The following is a 19,619-nucleotide window of genomic DNA, read 5'->3' as shown; positions in this document are numbered from 1 at the left end:
TTGTGAACCCCTTTCAAGGGTCACAAAGGCAATACATTCTGCGAATCCTACAATTTGGAATAGAAGAGAAAAAAGAAAGAGAAGAGAAAAAGAAGACGAGAAAGAGAAAAAAAAAGAAGCACTAACCTTCTTCATTGCCACCATCAATATAACTGAATAGGGTGTTGAATAGGTCACCTCTAATTTCTTCATAGCCAAAAGCATCCAGAGATGTGGCAACCCATTTCTTTTGAGCGTAGCGTCTTACTTCGTAATCCTAAACAACAAGGATTATTAAAAACAATCGATAGCATATACATGAAACTCATGGCTAATCCACAGTATATTTTACACGTGGTGATAAAAACAGAACTACAAACAACTACTTGGCCATAAAATACACCTAACGCAAAATTTGAATGAGGTAAACTATATTGAAATCCAAGGATGTCGTTTAGGGGGGGGGAGCAGTTGCCCCCTGCCCTACAATGTGGAGAAAAATTACTATTGTCCCATGCCCCTTGACTTTCTGGATATGAACTCCTCTTGCCCACCCCCCAATGAAAATGCTGGAGATTCGCCCCTGTTGAAAGGCTAAACATATTTTGTTCAAAGACTGAAGATTGACAAAAATGAAATCTTATTTTTTGGGGCAGTTTTTGATATTGGGAAAGACTCCAACTTTCAGACTTTTGGGTTGAAGGAAGTTTCAGATTTAGTGTTAGGTTTATAGAGTGGAGAGGGGCGTAAATACTTTGTCTCCGATACACTTTATTTGTTTGCCTTATGAGCCCTGATTTGACTTAGAATATATTTACAATTAAGTAGCGAAAGAGTATGTCTGCAATATCTTGAAACGGCTCGAGGAGTCAAGTCGAAAATTTAAGGAAGGTGAGGCCAAGTGCCACTCAGATTTTGACTTGAGGGCAGAAGCAGAGCAGGGAGGGGGCTAAATATATTTACTTCTGTAGGCCATCTAATCGTCATTGCCCACATGGATTTGATTCTATTTACGGATTTGCTGAATGGTAAATAAAAAAAGGTAATAAAAAAAAATCCGTATCCCAAATTCGTTAAAAGCTATGAAGACACAACACAAGTGGAAAACAACAGGGAAAAAACAGCATCACACTTAAAAACCTTGACTTTTCAGACCAAAATATACTGTTGATCAGTCATAAGACACAATCGAGGCAAAAATTAAAAGAACAGTTAGACTAAAACTGAAAATTATCTCTTGCTTAAAACGAATTTATCCAAGGCTCTGAAGGGGTTTTTGGGTTATCAAGGGATTGAGTTATACCCATTGGGGTCTGGAACAGACGTCAATTTTTAACATCCGTCATTTTCAAAGACTTTTGGCAGAATGGGTCAGCATTTTTATTTATTTTATGCATAAATGTAGACGAAGAAGGAATACAGTGTACAGACTGAAATACTCCCATGGAGTTTGGGAATTTGGGCTTAAAATATTCCGACAGAAAGAAACATGAGGTTAATGCTTGTTGGAAGTTTTTAGGTTATGTCAACTATTCAGCAAGTTATCCTAGAAAATTAAAAACATCTCGGTTGAAGTATTTATCACTTAATACTTATGTTTAAACTCAAGTAGTGAATATCTAACTCTTAATACCAATGAAATTCCATGTATTTTCAAGCATTTATATGTTGTTTATATATGATACGGTCGACTTGATTATTAAAGGCAGTACTCATAATGCCTGGCAATCATGACCCATAAAAAGCGCGATTTTGTACTTGTCTGCGACAATATGGATCCGTGACTGCCAACCAGGGACTGAGGCCCCACCGGTATTGCATGGCAATGTTTTGGTGGGTCATAGTCAGGGCGTGCAACCTTTTGATGATTATACTTTAGAGCTTTAATTTTGAAAAAAAAAATCACGTGAATGACTTACCATTCAAAGGCATTTAAAAAGTTAAAAAGATACATAATAGTATTGTAATGACGTTAGATATTGTATAAAAGAGGTTGTGTTCATTTAATATTTTTGATTAGTTTAAAATATGCCTAGAGGACGACTCAAATAAAGATACCAGCTTAATGGCCTTTTAAGTTGACTTCAGGTGGAATACACGTAAAATTTTGAATAGCAAAATTTAAATATCACGAGGGGTTATCAGGATTTTAGAAATGCCTAGGTGGGACATGGTCCAAAATCGGTTGGGGGCCACTGATTTGGATAGTTTATTACATTGTTCTGTCCCTGTAAATACTACTATTATTGCTCTTGTAACCTGAACTAACGGAAAGCAATTGAGCACTGTGCGTACGCTGTAATTCTTGCTGGCCAGCCAACAGCCATTTCTTGGTGGCTTGCTGCTTGTGTATTTTGCACTATAGACATATTCACATTTATTTTTAAGTTTTTACTGGGACATGTCGCTTATTTTTATATTTTTCTACCGCTTTCTTTGGATGCTATGCAGCTTCAGCAAAATGAATGTTTATTCTTCTTTGCATTAAATTGTCTTTGGTTTTTTTTTCTCATAACTTTTTGTTGTATTGCTAAGAAATAAGATGCAGGAACAGTTATTTACTGATGTAAGTAATATGAAGCGTCACTTCAACGGATGGCTGAATGAATTATAGTAGAATAGATCTTTTGAGTTTGCTCAGGCCCCTGTACAAACAGGTTTTTCAAGTAGTTGCGGGTTATTACGCTCTTTGCCAAGAGGAACGTGTATAACTTGATTGGTGATTAAGATTTGAATAAAAGGAATATATGCGAGCATTTGCAAAAAAAGGGGTAATTAATGTTGAAAAGGGTAATTACTTCTTTAGTTTACGAGATTTGCGAATTTTTTGCGAAAAGATCTCAGTTACATACGGATTCAGTTACACGGGGATTAGTTAAATGGGGTCAAGTTGCATGGGAGGTTCAGTAGCACGAGGGGTTCAGTTGTATGGAGGAGTTCAGAAGCTTGGGATTCAGTTACATGGGGTCGATGATCGTTATAATACACAACTTCTATTTGAACAGTGTTGTGAGATCCCCTACCACACCCCCAACGGACTCCGATACCTCCCATCCCAACCCCTGTATTATCGAAGTTAAACAGGGGTCGGTATAAAAACAAAGCCATTTATTATTTTTTAAAAAATTTTTGAAGAAAAAAAATTTACGGTGGGGGGGGGGGGGGGGGAGGGGGCGAAATGAGGTCTGGGATGGAAATTTGGTCTGAGAAAGGCAGTTGTCCCCTCTGTTCCATAGGAAATTACACTCCTCAACCCAGCCTCTTGCCACTTACTGACAGGGGTGAATCCGGGGAGAGGGTTAAAAGTTCTAGTGCCCTGTTTAAGCGACCAAAAAACTGAAGGGGCAACTAAGCTCCATTCAATGCTCAATTTCCCCAAAGTTATAGGGGTCGTGTGTGTCTCTGGGCTATGTGTATCTCTTTGGGAGCGTTTGAATCTTTTGGTTACTAAAGTATTATATTTTTTATCATGTTTTAGGATATTCGATTAGGATTAACTTAACTTCATTCCTTGAGTGTTGTCGGGGGGTAACACGTAAGTACCAAATTTTGAGTTCACTGCAGGGGATTTTCCACAAGGTTCAGTAGCACGAGGGGTTCAGTTGTATGGAGGAGTTCAGAAGCTTGGGATTCAGTTACATGGGGTCGATGGTCGTCATAATACACAAGTTCTATTTGAACAGTGTTGTGAGATCCCCTACCACACCCCCAATTTGTCAAGACCTGAATGCTAATCGATGGACATGAACTCGATTGAGAACCCATTGTGAAAATGGAAAAAAAAAAAAAAAAAAAAAAAAAAAAAAAAAAAAAAAACTAAAATATATTGTTAGTATGTGTGTAGAGCATGGCATGGTTACCGCTAGGACAACGGTCTAACCATTAACGGTTTTAGGTATCTGTGAATAAGTTCTAAAGCGAGAGTGGTAGCTGGGACAAATTTTTTTGGAAGTGCCCGCCTCACCTGCCCAGAGTCTCAGGCAAGTGACCCTAAATTAGAAAAAGTGGAAATTGACTCAGATTTTCTAAACTGAGCATAGAATTGATCAATAACTTATTTCATTTTCATTGAGAAAATTCAGTATTGAAGTTGAACTTTTCTTCTTCCGGGAAAATATTTGGAAAAGAACTTTAAATTTTTTCATCTGTTTGAGACAGGTCAGAATTGAATTTAAGAAAATTTAAAATTAAAGTGAAAATTTTTTGTCTTCATGGACAATAATCGCTATCATAGCATAACTTTTCCTATCTTCTCTGGAAAAATTTAGAAGCGAACTTTAAATTTTTTATGTCTTGGGACTTTTATTCTTCAGGGAAAAAATTTACATAGAAAAAGTATCGCTTGTGGAACTTATTTTTAGTCTCAAGTTCTTCACAGGGCTTCTGTCTTCTTCTTCATTACCATCTATCTTTCCCTTTTCAACCGACCACTTCGTTTCCGTAGCCTCAGAGTTTCTAAGTTTTCTTTTCAGCTTTTGTGGGGTTTTCCGAGTTTTCTTTTCTACTTTTCCTATAATTGCTTCATCTTTCATATCAAGTGGAATTTCCTTCTTTGGTTCGCTTATTTCACACTTGGAATGAAAGTCCAATTCGTCATAATGAGGATGTAAAGATTCTGATGCCAGCAGAGCACAAGACTTTAATTCGCTTTCTGTTAGTTTGTTTATCACTATTGTAGAGGACTTCAATTGTCTCCGAATTCTAGGTATTTGGGCGAGGCTAATGAAACATCTTTCCGTCATTTTTTTTATTTCCTGAAATGGGAAACAGAGATCATTGTAATTAAACAAATATAAAAAGATTTTTCAACTAAAGTAAGGAGCAAGTTTAAAACTAATAACAGATTGAAGCTACTTTGTATACAAGGGAGGGACCCTCAATTTTCTTTAAAAAAATTTGGAAAAAAGCCAACTTCACAATAAAGAGTAAGGAGTTAAGAATGAGACAAAAGTTCTATTAAGAGTTTTTTTTATGGAAATGGTTCATTTTTGAACTGAAACTATGCTTTTGTGACTGAAGATATACATTATAATCAGAGAAATTGTTTAAAAATACGCTAAAAGATGATTCCCGTGAAGCTATTGTAGTTTTCTATAAAAAATAAATGATTTTCAAAATCAAAGACACTGGGGGTTTAGTTAAATTTTCTTCTGAAAAATAGGAGTTAACACTTTAAAAAAGTTCTATTAATAGATATTTTTATTGACATGGTTCATTTTTGAAATGAAACTATAATTTTGTGACTGAATATATACATTATAATCAGAGAAATTGTTTAAAAATACGCTACAAGATGATTCCCATGAAGCTATTGTAGTTTTCTAAAAAAAATAAATGCTTTTCAAAATCAAAGACCCGGGGGGTTTATTTAAATTTTCGTCTTAAAAATAGGAGTTAACACTTTAAAAAAGTTATATTAAGAGCTCTTTTTATGTAAATGGTTCATTTTTGATCAGAAAATATTCTTTTGTGACTGAAGATATAAATTATAATCAGATAAATTGTTTAAAAATACGCTAAAAGATGATTCCCTTGAAGCTATTGTAGTTTTCTATAAAAAATAAAGACACGAGGGTTTAGTTAAATTTTCGTCTGAAAAAATAGGAGTTCACGCTTAAAAAAGTTCTATTAAGAGCTATTTTTATGGAAATACACAATGCCTTCCCAAGACACGAACAAAATTTGCACTTTACTGAAAAAAAATACAAATCAAACGCTTTCAGGAGCACACCTAGTTTGGCGAAGTAAATTCTTCTTTTCGTGTTCAACTTTATTCATAGAAATTGTTTAAAAATGGAAATAAACAATGCCTTCCCAAGACACGAACAAAATTTGCACTTTACTGAAAAAAAATACAAATCAAACGCTTTCAGGAGCTCACCTAGTTTGGCGAAGTAAATTCTTCTATTCGTGTTCCACTTTATGCTTCAAATTGTAAGAAGGAACTGAATATACATCATACTGTTTTTAAGAGATTTTATACGTATCTTGTAGTTTTCTATAAAAAATAAATGATTTTCAAAATCAAAGACACGGGGGGTTTAGTTAAATTTTCGTCTGAAAAATAGGAGTTAACACTTTATAAAGTTCTATTAATAGCTATTTCTATGGAAATGGCTCATTTTTGTAGTTTTCTATAAAAAATAAAAACAATGCCTTCCCAAGACACGAACAAAATTTGCACTTTACTGAAAAAAAAAATACAAATCAAACGCTTTCAGGAGCTCACCAAGTTTGGCGAAGTAAATTCTTCTATTCGTGTTCCACTTTATGCTTCAAATTGTAAGAAGGAACTGAACGTATATCATCCCATTCTTAAGAGATTTTATACGTATCTTGGATTAAGTCCCTTCTTAACATATTCTGCAATAACGCTGTATCTTGGGGATTAAAAGAGTCAAATTTCACATTAAAACGCAAGCATATCTGATCAAGCAATTTAAGTCTTAAGATCAATTTCGTAGGAAACACTCGCACGGTTTAGTGCAAAATTAAAACTTAGAACGAAGAGAATTATTACGTATACGTAGGGGATCCCCCCCTCCAGGGACCACAGGACCGTTTCTATAGTCTTAGTCTGAAAAATAGGACTTCACACTTAAAAGTCCTATTAAGAGCTTTTTTTCACGCTTTTATCTCAGCCAATTGTGTTTTCGATATTATTTCGGGAAAATAGAATTGATCAATAACTTATTTCACTTTCATTAAGAAAATTCAGAATCAAGTTGAACTTTTCTTCTTCCAGGAAAGTATTTGGAATAGAACTTGAGTTTTTTTAGCAGTCTCTTTGAGAAAAATCTGAACTATTGAGCCGTGTCGATCCTTACTTACAGTTCGTTACCACGAACACAATAAATCGTTTCAGCCAATCGTGTATCCCCCCCGAAAAAATACTTTACAGACACTCACCTTCCGACTAACTTTTTTTTTTGAAGGGGGGAGGGGGGGATTTTTCCATGGAGATGGAGTCCATATTTACTGGCATTATTTCATCTTAAAGTGACACCGTATCTGATAGAATAATTTAAGTCTTATGATCAATTTCATAAAAACTATAATTTTAACCTTTTTCTCCATTAAGCATCAATTACTTCAAGAAATTAATTCCACATTTTTGCAGATAAGAGCTTGAAACTTCCGAAGTAGGGTTATTGGTTTTTAGAGTTTCTGTAAGTATTGACTCGTGTCAATCAAGACTTAAATTTAGTTATAAAAATAAAAAAAAATTTTATAACTCTTAACATTTAAATATTTACAAATAAAAAACACCTGTTCATAAAACCTATAATTTTCACCTTTTTTATCCATTTAACATCAATTACTTCTAGAAATTAATTCCACATTTTTGCAGATAGGAGCTTGAAACTTCCGAAGGAGGGTTATTGGTTTTTAGAGTTTTTCGGTAACTATTGAGTCATGTAAATCCTTAATGACAGTTCTGTACCACGAACACAATAAATTGTTTCAGCCACTCCTGTATCTCCCCCTAAAAAATAATTTTCATACAATCAACTACACACTAACTTTTTTTTTTTTTGAGGGAGAAGGGAGGGGTTTTTGAGTGGATATGGAGTACATATTTACTGGAATTATTTATAAAAATATAATAAAATAAATAAAAAATTTTTTTTTACAATTAAATTAATTAGAAAAATTAAAAATTATCACTAATATACTTTTTACGTATATGCCTGGGATCCCCCCCCCCTCCCGGGACCCCGTATTGTTTTTTTATTATTTTGTGCCAATATACTTTTTCAATAAATTATTTAATTTTAATTAATAAAAGTAATAATAAAATTTGAAATTTTATTATTAAAGAAAAATATTTGGAAAAGAACTTTAAATTTTTTCATCTCTTTGAGAAAAATCTGAACTATTTAGCCATGTCAATCATTACTTACAGTTCGTTACCACGAACACAATAAATGGTGTCAGCCACTCGTGTATCTCCCCCCGAAAAAATAATTGTCATACCCGCAACTTCAGACTAACTTTTTTTTTTTGAAGGGGGGAGGGGGGGATTTTTCCGGGGAAATGGAGGCCCAGATTTACTGGAATTATTTCATCTTAAAGTGCCAACGTATCTGATAGAATAATTTAAGTCTTATGATCAATTTAATAAAAACCATAATTTTCACCTTTTTCTCCAATAAGCATCAATTACTTCAAGAAATTAATTCCACATTTTTGCAGATAGGAGATTGAAACTTCCGAAGTAGGGTTATTGGTTTTTAGAGTTTAGGTCAATCTTGAGTCGAGTCACTACTTACAAACAGATCGATAGCACACACACACAAAATTTTATCACTCTTAAAATTTAAATCGTGACCAATACAAAACACCTGTTAATAAAACCAATATTTTTCAACTTTTATCTCCATTAAGCATCAATTACTTCAATAAATTAATTCAACTTTTTTGCAGATAGGAGCTTGAAACTTCCGAAGTAGGGTTATTGGTTTTTAGAGTTTTTCGGTTACTATTGAGCCATGTAAACCCTTACTTACAGTTCGTTACCACGAACACAATAAATTGTTTCAGCCAATCCTTTATCTCCCCCGAAAAAATAATTGTCAGACAACCAACTTCAGACTAACTTTTTTTTTTTTTGATGGAGGTGGGCGGGATTTTTACGTGGAGATGTAGGCCAGATTTACTGGCATTATTTAGAAAACGATAATAAAATAAATTAAAAAAAGTTTTTTCAACTTAAATTAATTATAAACATTAAAAATTAGAACGTAGAGAATTATTACGTATTCGCAGGGGATCCCCCCCCCTCCCGGGCCCCCGTGTGTTTTTGATATTATTTTGTGACAATGTAATTTTTATATAAATTATTTAATTTTAATTAAGAAAATTAATAAAAAAATTTTAAATTTTATTATTCAAGGACAATATTTGGAACAGAACTTTAAATTTTTTCATCTCTTTGAGAAAAATCTGAACTATTGAGCCATGTCAATCCTTACTTACAGTTCGTTACCACGAACACAATAAATTGTTTCAGCCAATCGTGTATCTCCCCCCGAAAAAATACTTTTGAGACCCTTAACTTCAGACTAACTTTTTTTTTTGACGGGGGGAGGGAGGGATTTTTCCGTGGAGCTGGAGGCCATATTTACTGTCATTATTTAATCCTCAAGTGCCAAAGAATATGATATAATAATTTAATTATGATGATCAATTTCATAAAAACTATAATTTTCACCTTTTTCTCCATTAAGCATCAATTACTTCAAGAAATTAATTCCACATTTTTGCAGATATGAGATTGAAACTTCAGAAGTAGGGTTATTTGTTTTTAGAGTTTCTGTAACTATTGACTCGTGTCACTCAGGAATTACAGTTAGTTATCACAAAAAAAAAAAATTTTATAACTATTAACATTTAAATATTGACAAATCCAAAACAACTGTCCATAAACCCTATAATTTTAAACTTTTTTCTCCATTAAGCATAAATCACTTCAAGAAATTAATTCCACATTTTTGCAGATAGGAGCATGAAACTTCCGAAGTAGAGTTATTGGTTTTTAGAGTTTTTCGGTAACTATTGAGCCATGTCGATCCTTACTTACAGTTCGTTACCACGAACACAATAAATTGTTTCAACCAATCATGTATCCCCCCCGAAAAAATACTTTTCATACAATCAACTTCAGACTAACTTTTTTTTTTTGACGGGGGAGTGAGGGATTTTTCCGTGGAGATGGGGGCAAGATTTAATGGAATTATTTAGAAAACGATAATACAATAAATTAAAAAAAGTTTTTTCAACTGAAAGTAAGGAGCAAAATTAAAACTTAGAACGAAGAGAATTATTACGTATACGAAGGGGATCCCCCCCCTTCGGTATACAGTAATAATTCTCTTCGTTCTAAGTTTTTTTAATTTTGCTCCTTACTTTCAGTTGAAAAAACTTTTTTTAATTTATTGTATTATCGTTTTCTAAATAATGCCAGTAAATCTGGCCTCCATCTCCACGGAAAAAATCCCTCCCTCCCCCTTCAAAAAAAAAGTTAGTCTGAAGTTGATTGTCTGAAAAGTATTTTTTCGGGGGGGGGGGGATACTCGAGGGTATGGAACAATTTATTGTTTTCGTTGTAACGATCTGTAATTACGGATTGACACGGGTCACTAATTCATATTTTTCTCAAAGATATGAAAAAATATAAAGTTCTTTTCCAAATAAGGTTCTGTAATAAGAAAAGTTAAAATTTTAGTCTGAATTTTATTACTTAAAATGACATAATATATTTATAAATTATATTGTCCCAAAATAATATCAAAATAAAAATGGAATTAAATAAAAGCTTGCAAAAAAGAATATCATTATCTAACTTTTTAATTGTGAAGTACTATTTTTCAGACTAAATTATAGAAACGGGCCCGGTGGTCCCTGGAGGGGGGGGGGAGCCCCTACGTATACGTAATAATTATCTTAGTTCTAAGTTTTAATTTTTCTCCTTAATTTAAGTATAAAAAACTTTTTTTAATATATTTTATTATAGATTTATAAATAATGAAATTAAATATGACCACCATCTCCACGTAAAAAGCCCTCCCGCCCCCTTCAAAAAAAAAAAAGTTATTCTGAAGTTGATTTTCTGAAAAGTATTTTTTCGGGGGCGATACACGATTGGCTGAAACAATTTATTGTGTTCGTGGTAATGAACTGTAAGTAAGGATCGACACTGCTCAATAGTTACCGAAAAACTCTAAAAACCAATAACTCTACTTCGGAAGTTTCATGCTCCTATCTGCAAAAATGTGGAATTAATTTCTTGAAGTAATTGGTGCTTAATGGAGAAAAAAGTTTAAAATTATAGTTTTTATGCACAGGTGGGTTTTATTTGTAAAGATTTAAATGTTAATAGTGATAAAATTTTTTGTGTTTGTGCTATCTAACTTTAAGTAATTATTGACACGAGTCAAGAGTTACAGAAACTCTAAAAACCAATAACCCTACTTCGGAAGTTTCAAGCTCCTATCTGCAACAATGTGGAATTAATTTCTTGAAGTAATTGATGCTTAATGGATAAAAATGTGAAAATTATGGGTTTTATGAAATTTATAATAATAATTAAATTAGTCTATCAGATACGTTGTCACTTTAAGATTAAATAATTCCAGTAAATCTGGGCCTCCATCTCCACTTAAAATTCCCCCCCTCCCCCCTTCAAAAAAACAAGGTAGTCTGTCGGGGAGTGTCTGTAAATTATATTTTCGGGGGGAGTTACACGCTTGGCTGTAACAAATTATTTTGTTAGTGGTAACGAACTGTAAGTAAGGATCGACATTGCTCAATAGTTCAGATTTTTCTCAAAGAGATGAAAAAATTTAAAGTTCTGTTCCAAATATTGTCCTGGAATAATAAAAGTTAAAATTTTATTCTTAATTTTATAAATTAAAATTAAATAATTTTGTGAAAAATTATAGTGTCCAAAAATAATATCAAAAATACAAGGGGTCCCTGGAGGGGGGGGGGATCCCGGGCTGCAACGGAAAAAGTATAGGATTAATAATTTTTAATTTTTAGCATAAATTTCAGTTTAAAAAAATTTTTTTTATTTATTTTATTATATTTTTATAAATAATAACAGTAAATATGGCCCCCATCTCCACGGAAAAATCCCTCCCTCCCCCTTCAAAAAAAAAATTTAGTCTGAAGTTGATTGTCTGAAAAGTATTTTTTCGGGGGAGATACACGATTGGCTGAAACAATTTATTGTGTTCGTGGTAACGAACTGTAGGTAAGGGTTGACAAGGCTCAATAGTAACCGAAAAACTCTAAAAACCAATAACACTACTTCGGAAGTTTCAACCTCCTATCTGCAAAAATGCGGAATTAATTTCTTGAAGTAATTGATGCTTAATGGAGAAAAATGTTTAAAATAATAGGTTTTATGAACAGTTGTTTTGGATTTGTCAAGATTTAAATGTTATGAGTGATAAAATTTTTTGTTTTTGTGCTATCGAACTGTAATTAATTAGTGACACGAGTAAATATTTAGAGAAACTCTAAAAACCAATAACCCTACTTCGGAAGTTTCAATCTCCTATCTGCAAAATTGTGGAATTAATTTCTTGAAGTAATTGATGCTTAATGGAGAAAAAGGTGAAAATTATAGGTTTTATGAAATTGATCATAAGACTTAAATTATTCTATCATATACGTTGGCACTTTAAGATGAAATAATGCCAGTAAATCTGGCCTCCATCTCCACGGAAAAATCCCTCCCTCCTCCTTCAAAAAAAAAAAAAAAAAGTTATTGTGAAGTTGATTGTATGAAAAGTATTTTTTCGGGGGAGATAAACGATTGGCTGAAACAATTTATTGTGTTCGTGGTAACGAACTGTAAGTAAGGATCGACACGGCTCAATAGTTCTGATTTTTCTCAAAGAGATGAAAAAAAAATTTAAAGTTCTGTTCCAAATATTTTTCCTGGAAGAAGAAAAGTTCAACTTTGATTCTGAATTTTCTTAATGACAGTGAAATAAGTTATTGATCAATTCTATTTTCCCAAAATAATATCAAAAACACAATTGACTGAAATAAAAGCGGAAAAAAAGCTCTTAATAGAACTTTTTAAGTGTGAAGTCCTATTTTTCAGACTAAATTATAGACATGGTCCCGGGTGTCCCTGGAGGGGGGGGGGATCCCCGGCGTAAACTGAATAAGTATATTCGTTAAAAGTTTTAATTTTGCACTAAACCGTGCGAGTGTTTCCTACGAAATTTATATTAAGACTTAAATTGCTTGATAAGATATGCTTGCGTTTTAATGTGAAATTTGACTCTTTTAATCCCCAAGATACAGCGTTATTGCAGAATATGTTAAGAAGGGACTTAATCCAAGATACGTATAAAATCTCTTAAAAACAGTATGATGTATATTCAGTTCCTTCTTACAATTTGAATCATAAAGTGGAACACGAATAGAAGAATTTACTTCGCCAAACTTGGTGAGCTCCTGAAAGCGTTTGAGTTTTTTTTTTTTTTTTCAGTAAAGTGCAAATTTTGTTCGTGTCTTGGGAAGGCATTGTTTTTATTTTTTATAGAAAACTACAATAGCTTCATGGGAATCATCTTTTAGCGTATTTTTAAACAATTTCTCTGATTATAATGTATATCTTCAGTCACAAAATTATAGTTTCTTTTCAAAAATTAACAATTTCAATAAAAATAGCTCTTAATATAAATTTTTAAAGTTTGAACTCCTATTTTTCAGACTAAAATTTAACTAAACCCCCCGTGTCTTTGATTTTGAAAATCATTTATTTTTTATAGAAAACTACAAGATACGTATAAAATCTCTTAAAAACAGTATGATGTATATTCAGTTCCTTCTTACAATTTGAAGCATAAAGTGGAACACGAATAGAAGAATTTACTTCGCCAAACTAGGTGAGCTCCTGAAAGCGTTTGATTTGTATTTTTTTTCAGTAAAGTGCAAATTTTGTTCGTGTCTTGGGAAGGCATTGTGTATTTCCATTTTTAAACAATTTCTCTGCATAAAGTGGAACACGAATAGAAGAATTTACTTCGCCAAACTAGGTGTGCTCCTGAAAGCGTTTGATTTGTATTTTTTTTCAGTAAAGTGCAAATTTTGTTCGTGTCTTGGGAAGGTATTGTGTATTTCCATAAAAATAGCTCTTAATAGAACTTTTTTAAGCGTGAACTCCTATTTTTTCAGACGAAAATTTAACTAAACCCTCGTGTCTTTATTTTTTATAGAAAACTACAATAGCTTCACGGGAATCATCTTTTAGCGTATTTTTTAAACAATTTCTCTGATTATAATTTATATCTTCAGTCACAAAAGAATAGTTTCTGTTAAAAAATGAAACATTTCCATAAAAATAGCTCTTAATATTACATTTTTATATTGTTAACTCCTATTTTTCAGACGAAAATTTAACTAAACCCCCCGGGTGTTTTATTTTTAAAATCGTTTATTTTTTCTATAAAAATACAATATCTTAGTGGGAATAATATTGTAGCGTATTTTTTAAAAAATTTCTCAGATTATAATTTATATCTTAAGTCACTAAATTATAGTTTCATTTCAAAAATTAACCATTTCAATAAAAATAGCTATTAATATAACTTTTTAAAGTGTGAAATCATATTTTTCAGACGAAAATTTAACTAAACCCCCTGTGTCTTTGATTTTGAAAATCATTTATTTTTTATATAAAACTACAATAGCTTCATGGGAATCATCTTTTAGCGTATTTTTAAACAATTTCTCTGATTATAATGTATATCTTCAGTCACAAAAGCATAGTTTCAGTTCAAAAATGAACCATTTCCATAAAAAAAACTCTTAATAGAACTTTTGTCTCATTCTTAACTCCGTACTCTTTATTGTGAAGTTGGCTTTTTTCCAAATTTTTTTAAGGAAAATTGAGGGTCCCTCCCTTGTATACAAAGTAGCTTCAATCTGTTATTAGTTTTAAACTTGCTCCTTACTTTAGTTGAAAAATCTTTTATATTTGTTTAATTACAATGATCTCTGTTTCCCATTTCAGGAAATAAAAAAAATGACGGAAAGATGTTTCATTAGCCTCGCCCAAATACCTAGAATTCGGAGACAATTGAAGTCCTCTACAATAGTGATAAACAAACTAACAGAAAGCGAATTAAAGTCTTGTGCTCTGCTGGCATCAGAATCTTTACATCCTCATTATGACGAATTGGACTTTCATTCCAAGTGTGAAATAAGCGAACCAAAGAAGGAAATTCCACTTGATATTAAAGATGAAGCACTTATAGGAAAAGTAGAAAAGAAAACTCGTAAAACCCCACAAAAGCTGAAAAGAAAACTTAGAAACTCTGAGGCTACGGAAACGAAGTGGTCTGTTGAAAATGGAAAGATAGATTGTACTGAAGAAGAAGACAGAAGCCCTGTGAAGAACTTGAGACTAAAAATAAGTTCCACAAGCGATCCTTTTTCTATGTAAATTTTTTCCCTGAAGAATAAAAGTCCCAAGACATAAAAAATTTAAAGTTCGCTTCTAAATTTTTCCAGAGAAGATAGGAAAAGTTATGCTATGATAGCGATTATTTTCCATGAAGACAAAAAAGTTTCACTTTAATTTTAAATTTTCTTAAATTCAATTCTGACCTTTCTCAAACAGATGAAAAAATTTAAAGTTCTTTGCCAAATATTTTCACGGAAGAAGAAAAGTTCAACTTCAATTCTGAATTTTCTCAATGAAAATGAAATAAGTTATTGATCAATTCTATGCTCAGTTTAGAAAATCTGAGTCAATTTCCACTTTTTCTAATTTAGGGTCACTTGCCTGAGACTCTGGGCAGGTGAGGCGGGCACTTCCAAAAAAAATTTGTCCCAGCTACCACTCTCGCTTTAGAACTTATTCACAGATACCTAAAACCGTTAATGGTTAGACCGTTGTCCTAGCGGTAATCATGCCATGCTCTACACACAAACTAAAAATATATTTTAGGTTTTTTTTTTTTTTTTTTTTTTTTTTTTTTTTTTTTTTTTTTCATTTTCACAATGGGTTCTCAATCGAGTTCATGTCCATCGTTTAGCATTCAGGTCTTGACAAATTGGGGGTGTGGTAGGGGATCTCACAACACTGTTCAAATAGAACTTGTGTATTATAACGATCATCGACCCCATGTAACTGAATCCCAAGCTTCTGAACTCCTCCATACAACTGAACCCCTCGTGCTACTGAACCTTGTGGAAAATCCCCTGCAGTGAACTCAAAATTTGGTACTTACGTGTTACCCCCGACAACACTCAAGGAATGAAGTTAAGTTAATCCTAATCGAATATCCTAAAACATGATAAAAAATATAATACTTTAGTAACCAAAAGATTCAAACGCTCCCAAAGAGATACACATAGCCCAGAGACACACACGACCCCTATAACTTTGGGGAAATTGAGCATTGAATGGAGCTTAGTTGCCCCTTCAGTTTTTTGGTCGCTTAAACAGGGCACTAGAACTTTTAACCCTCTCCCCGGATTCACCCCCTGTCAGTAAGTGGCAAGGGGCTGGGTTGAGGAGCGTAATTTCCTATTGGACAGAGGGGACAACTGCCTTTCTCAGACCAAATTTTAACCCCAGCCCTCATTTTGCCCCCCCCTCACCCCCCCCCCCAACTGAAATTTAGTTTCTTCAAAAATTTTTTCAAAAATAAGAAAAGGCTTGTGTTTTATAACCACCACAGAGTAACTTCGATAATAAACGGTTGGGTAGGGGTGGGATCGGAGTCCTTTGGGGGTGTGGTAGGGGGTCTCACAGCACTGTTCAAATAGAAGTTGTGTATTATAACGACCATCGACCCCATGTAACTGAATCCCAAGCTTCTGAACTCCTCCATACAACTGAACCCCTCGTGCTACTGAACCTCCCATGCAACTTGACCCCATTTAACTAATCCCCGTGTAACTGAATCCGTATGTAACTGAGATCTTTTCGCAAAAAATTCGCAAATCTCGTAAACTAAAGAAGTAATTATCCTTTTCAACATTAATTACCCCTTTTTTTGCAAATGCTCGCATATCTTCCTTTTATTCAAATCCTAATCACCACTCAAGTTATACACGTTCCTCTTGGCAAATAGTGTGATGACCCGTAACTACTAGAAAAACCTGATTGGTCCAGGGGCCTGAGCAAATTCAAAAGACCTATTCTACTAATTATATCTATCAACAGATCAGAATTCAGAAATTCCCACAAAGAGCAGTACATTTGGTATGTTCCAGGTTCGACAAAATGTTTATAATTTTTATTAAAATTTTTATTTAATTTAATAAAAACGGTCTTATTTAATTAAAAAACAAATGTTAACTTTATATTAGATTTTTTATTGATTTTTTGTGCCAATACACTTAACTAGCACCTTCAGTGCACTAATTTCTGCACAGTCATCATCAAATTGGGAAAAATTGAGGCAAATGACCAAATTTATGAAAAATTAATGGCATTACTATTCATATTTGTCATGATTCACTCATTACTCATCCAAATTATTCATATTTTAATAATCATTTTAATGTGTACTAATGCATTGGTTGATAAACCGCTTCTGGTTCGTAACTAATTTGTAATAAATTTTATTTAAGTGCGTATTCGATTAAAATTTCTACGAAAAACCTACTCTTGGGGTTGGAGTACTCGTGGGTTCTTATGCAGAATAACGTAAGAAATAATAGAGAGGAGGAAAAGTGGACTAGAAAAGTAGAGGAAAGTAAAATGTATATTAGGTTTTAACCGTATAGAAAAGGAGATTGATAAAAAAAAATACAAAGGAAATGATTACAATTTATCTGAACTGACGTGTGAAAAAAAACACGGAGTATTAAAAAAAGTTTTAGTTATTAAACTGATGCTAATTAAGAGACGAGTCCAAGATATCAAGTCGATTTAATTGACATGTAATCACAAGCTATGAAGTACGTAGAGGGATATGAAAGTATAGAAGAACAAGTAAAGATTTTCTAAAATGCCCACTCGATTCCAGTATTATTCGTGATACCTACATAAAGTAATATTTGTGTGTAATTTGTCGTTTTGTAACTTTCCATTGAGCACTTTTCGAATTGTCTGGGAATTGTAAATAACGCCCAATTATTTACATTGACTCTAGAATATATATAGATTTCACGTTTTTAAACAAATTGGTCAAAAGTTTTAACGTAAGAACAGTGTGCAAAGATCATTCTCAAAAGAAAGCAGAACTATGAAAAACATTATTTTGATCACAAACAACAAATCCAAAAATGTAATCTATACGTTATTTGTCCCTGCAACCCCTAAAGATCCAATCCCAAATTTTCGAAATTTTTAAATAATTGTCAAAACTACTTGCTAAGTTGCTCTGATCAAAGGGACAATGTACGTTCATCATGCATGGACAATCAGGATCTGAATCGTCCTGCATATCCTACATTTGAGAAGAGCTTGGCATTGCCTATTTATCTGAATTGTCCTGCATAGCCTACGTTTGAGAAGAGCTTGGCATTTCCCTGAATTGCCCATTTATCTGCATTGCTCGTTGATCACCTACATATCCTAACGTTTGAGAACAGCTTGGCAAACCATTTCAACAATTATTTCGGAAGTACAGAAATCTTAAAGAAGACTATTTACTCGAAACCAGCAGATAATCTATCTTAAATAAATCCAATTTCACTTTCACCACCACATTGAAATTTCTGCAACAATTAGAATTTATTGAAAGCTAAGCAAATTACTTCCGAAATTTGAGATTTAATCTAATTTGTTGAGTGTTATAACGATTATCTATTCAGGTCTGATAAGTTTCATATTCAACTGTAATTGTTAAAGTGATATCACAGAGGCGGAATAATCCCACCATCTAGATGTCAAAAAGCTTGCTCTACTAAATGTCAAAATATAAGAGCTGTATACAACTGAATTTAAAAGCTATATGAAAACAGAATGGCAAATTTTCCTTTTAACTCACTAATGAGATAGCTTATAAAATAGATATACCTTTAGAATCACAATTTCATCCTGAATTCCATATACAACAGTTATTCGCGTCGTAAATGAGCTTTACACCAACTCCTAATGTGCAAATATATACCCTCAGTTAGTGGTGTATATGCATTGAATTCTCAGTAAGTCGTTCCTTTCTTTAAATCTAAAAGTATGCCAAAATGATAGAAAATGCATTGCATATATGCAACTCAGGGTATATATTTTCACATTACGGGAGGAGTGGTGGGGGGAAGGGTTGAAGTCCATTTCCGATGAAAATGACTGTTACATTTGGAGACAGGAAGGGATTTCTGAATCTAAGGCTATGTCTATTTTTTAGCTATCTCATTATTGAGTTAATCGGAAAATTTTACAATAAAAGCAATATATAATAATATATTGTATGGTATCTTATTATAATAATACCATATATAAGAAAAACACCATCTAAGTAGGCATATAATAAAGGACTTACCTCACCAGTTTGTATGACTTCATATGTCGGGGTGTCAACTGCTGCTGACACGAAGGCAACAGACAACTGCAAAGAAGAAAAAAGTATAATTAAATTGCACAAAGAGGAGCTGAAAGTGAGAATCCCAAAGAGGAGCTGTGAGAATCCCAAAGTGAGAATCCCAAAGCACAAAGAGGAGCTGAAAAGGAGCTGAAAGTATACAGAACGTTTTAACTATTGTTTTAACTATATGTTTTAACTATTTGTTTATGAAATAGCCACCCGCATTTTCTTGATGACTATAAAATATGGATTAAAAACAAAATTCAAGTACCGAAAATATTGTTTCATTAATTTTGGTTTACGTAACGAAAGGCAGCTAGATAACGACGGGCCTGCTTTTCCCATTGCTTTTTCGAGATGAATCTTGGTTTATTGAGTTGTTTTTATATCTGCTCGAAACATATCCGTTGCCTCTGGACTGCGAAATGTTTACTACCAATGACTGTAATGGCCTTGTGAGCCACTCTTTCTGTTTTGTAGACCTCAAAAGTGTTTCTCAATTTCTCCACTTCAATTTTGATCATTCTCCACCTTCACGGATTCGACAAGTGTCATTGTTTATTACCACCGCTTTTATTACCTCCGAAGACGAGGGTCTCTTAATATGGGACCAGCACAGTATAAGGAAAT

At 33.1% G+C, this 19,619-nt stretch overlaps 1 protein-coding gene across 1 annotated transcript in view; it reads right to left on the bottom strand.

Moving 5' to 3' along the window:
• The window catches only part of LOC148947521 (heme-binding protein 2-like), a 34,838-nt gene that overhangs the window by 10,293 nt on the left and 4,926 nt on the right, over positions 1 to 19,619 (bottom strand). Inside the window, exons 2-3 of the mRNA XM_089096131.1 lie at positions 18,948 to 19,013; positions 127 to 256 (exon numbers count right to left, since the gene is read on the bottom strand). Of these exons, the coding sequence (XP_088952257.1) occupies positions 127 to 256; positions 18,948 to 19,013 (196 nt within the window). The remainder of the gene's footprint in view (positions 1 to 126; positions 257 to 18,947; positions 19,014 to 19,619) is intronic.

The sequence above is a fragment of the Artemia sp. Qi Xiang Cuo genome, chromosome 10 (genome assembly GCF_049724085.1).
Source record: "Artemia sp. Qi Xiang Cuo chromosome 10, ASM4972408v1, whole genome shotgun sequence".
Lineage (NCBI taxonomy): Eukaryota > Metazoa > Arthropoda > Branchiopoda > Anostraca > Artemiidae > Artemia > Artemia sp. Qi Xiang Cuo.
The sequence above is the reverse complement of the archived record's forward strand: the minus strand, read 5'-3'. Positions and strand labels throughout refer to the sequence as shown.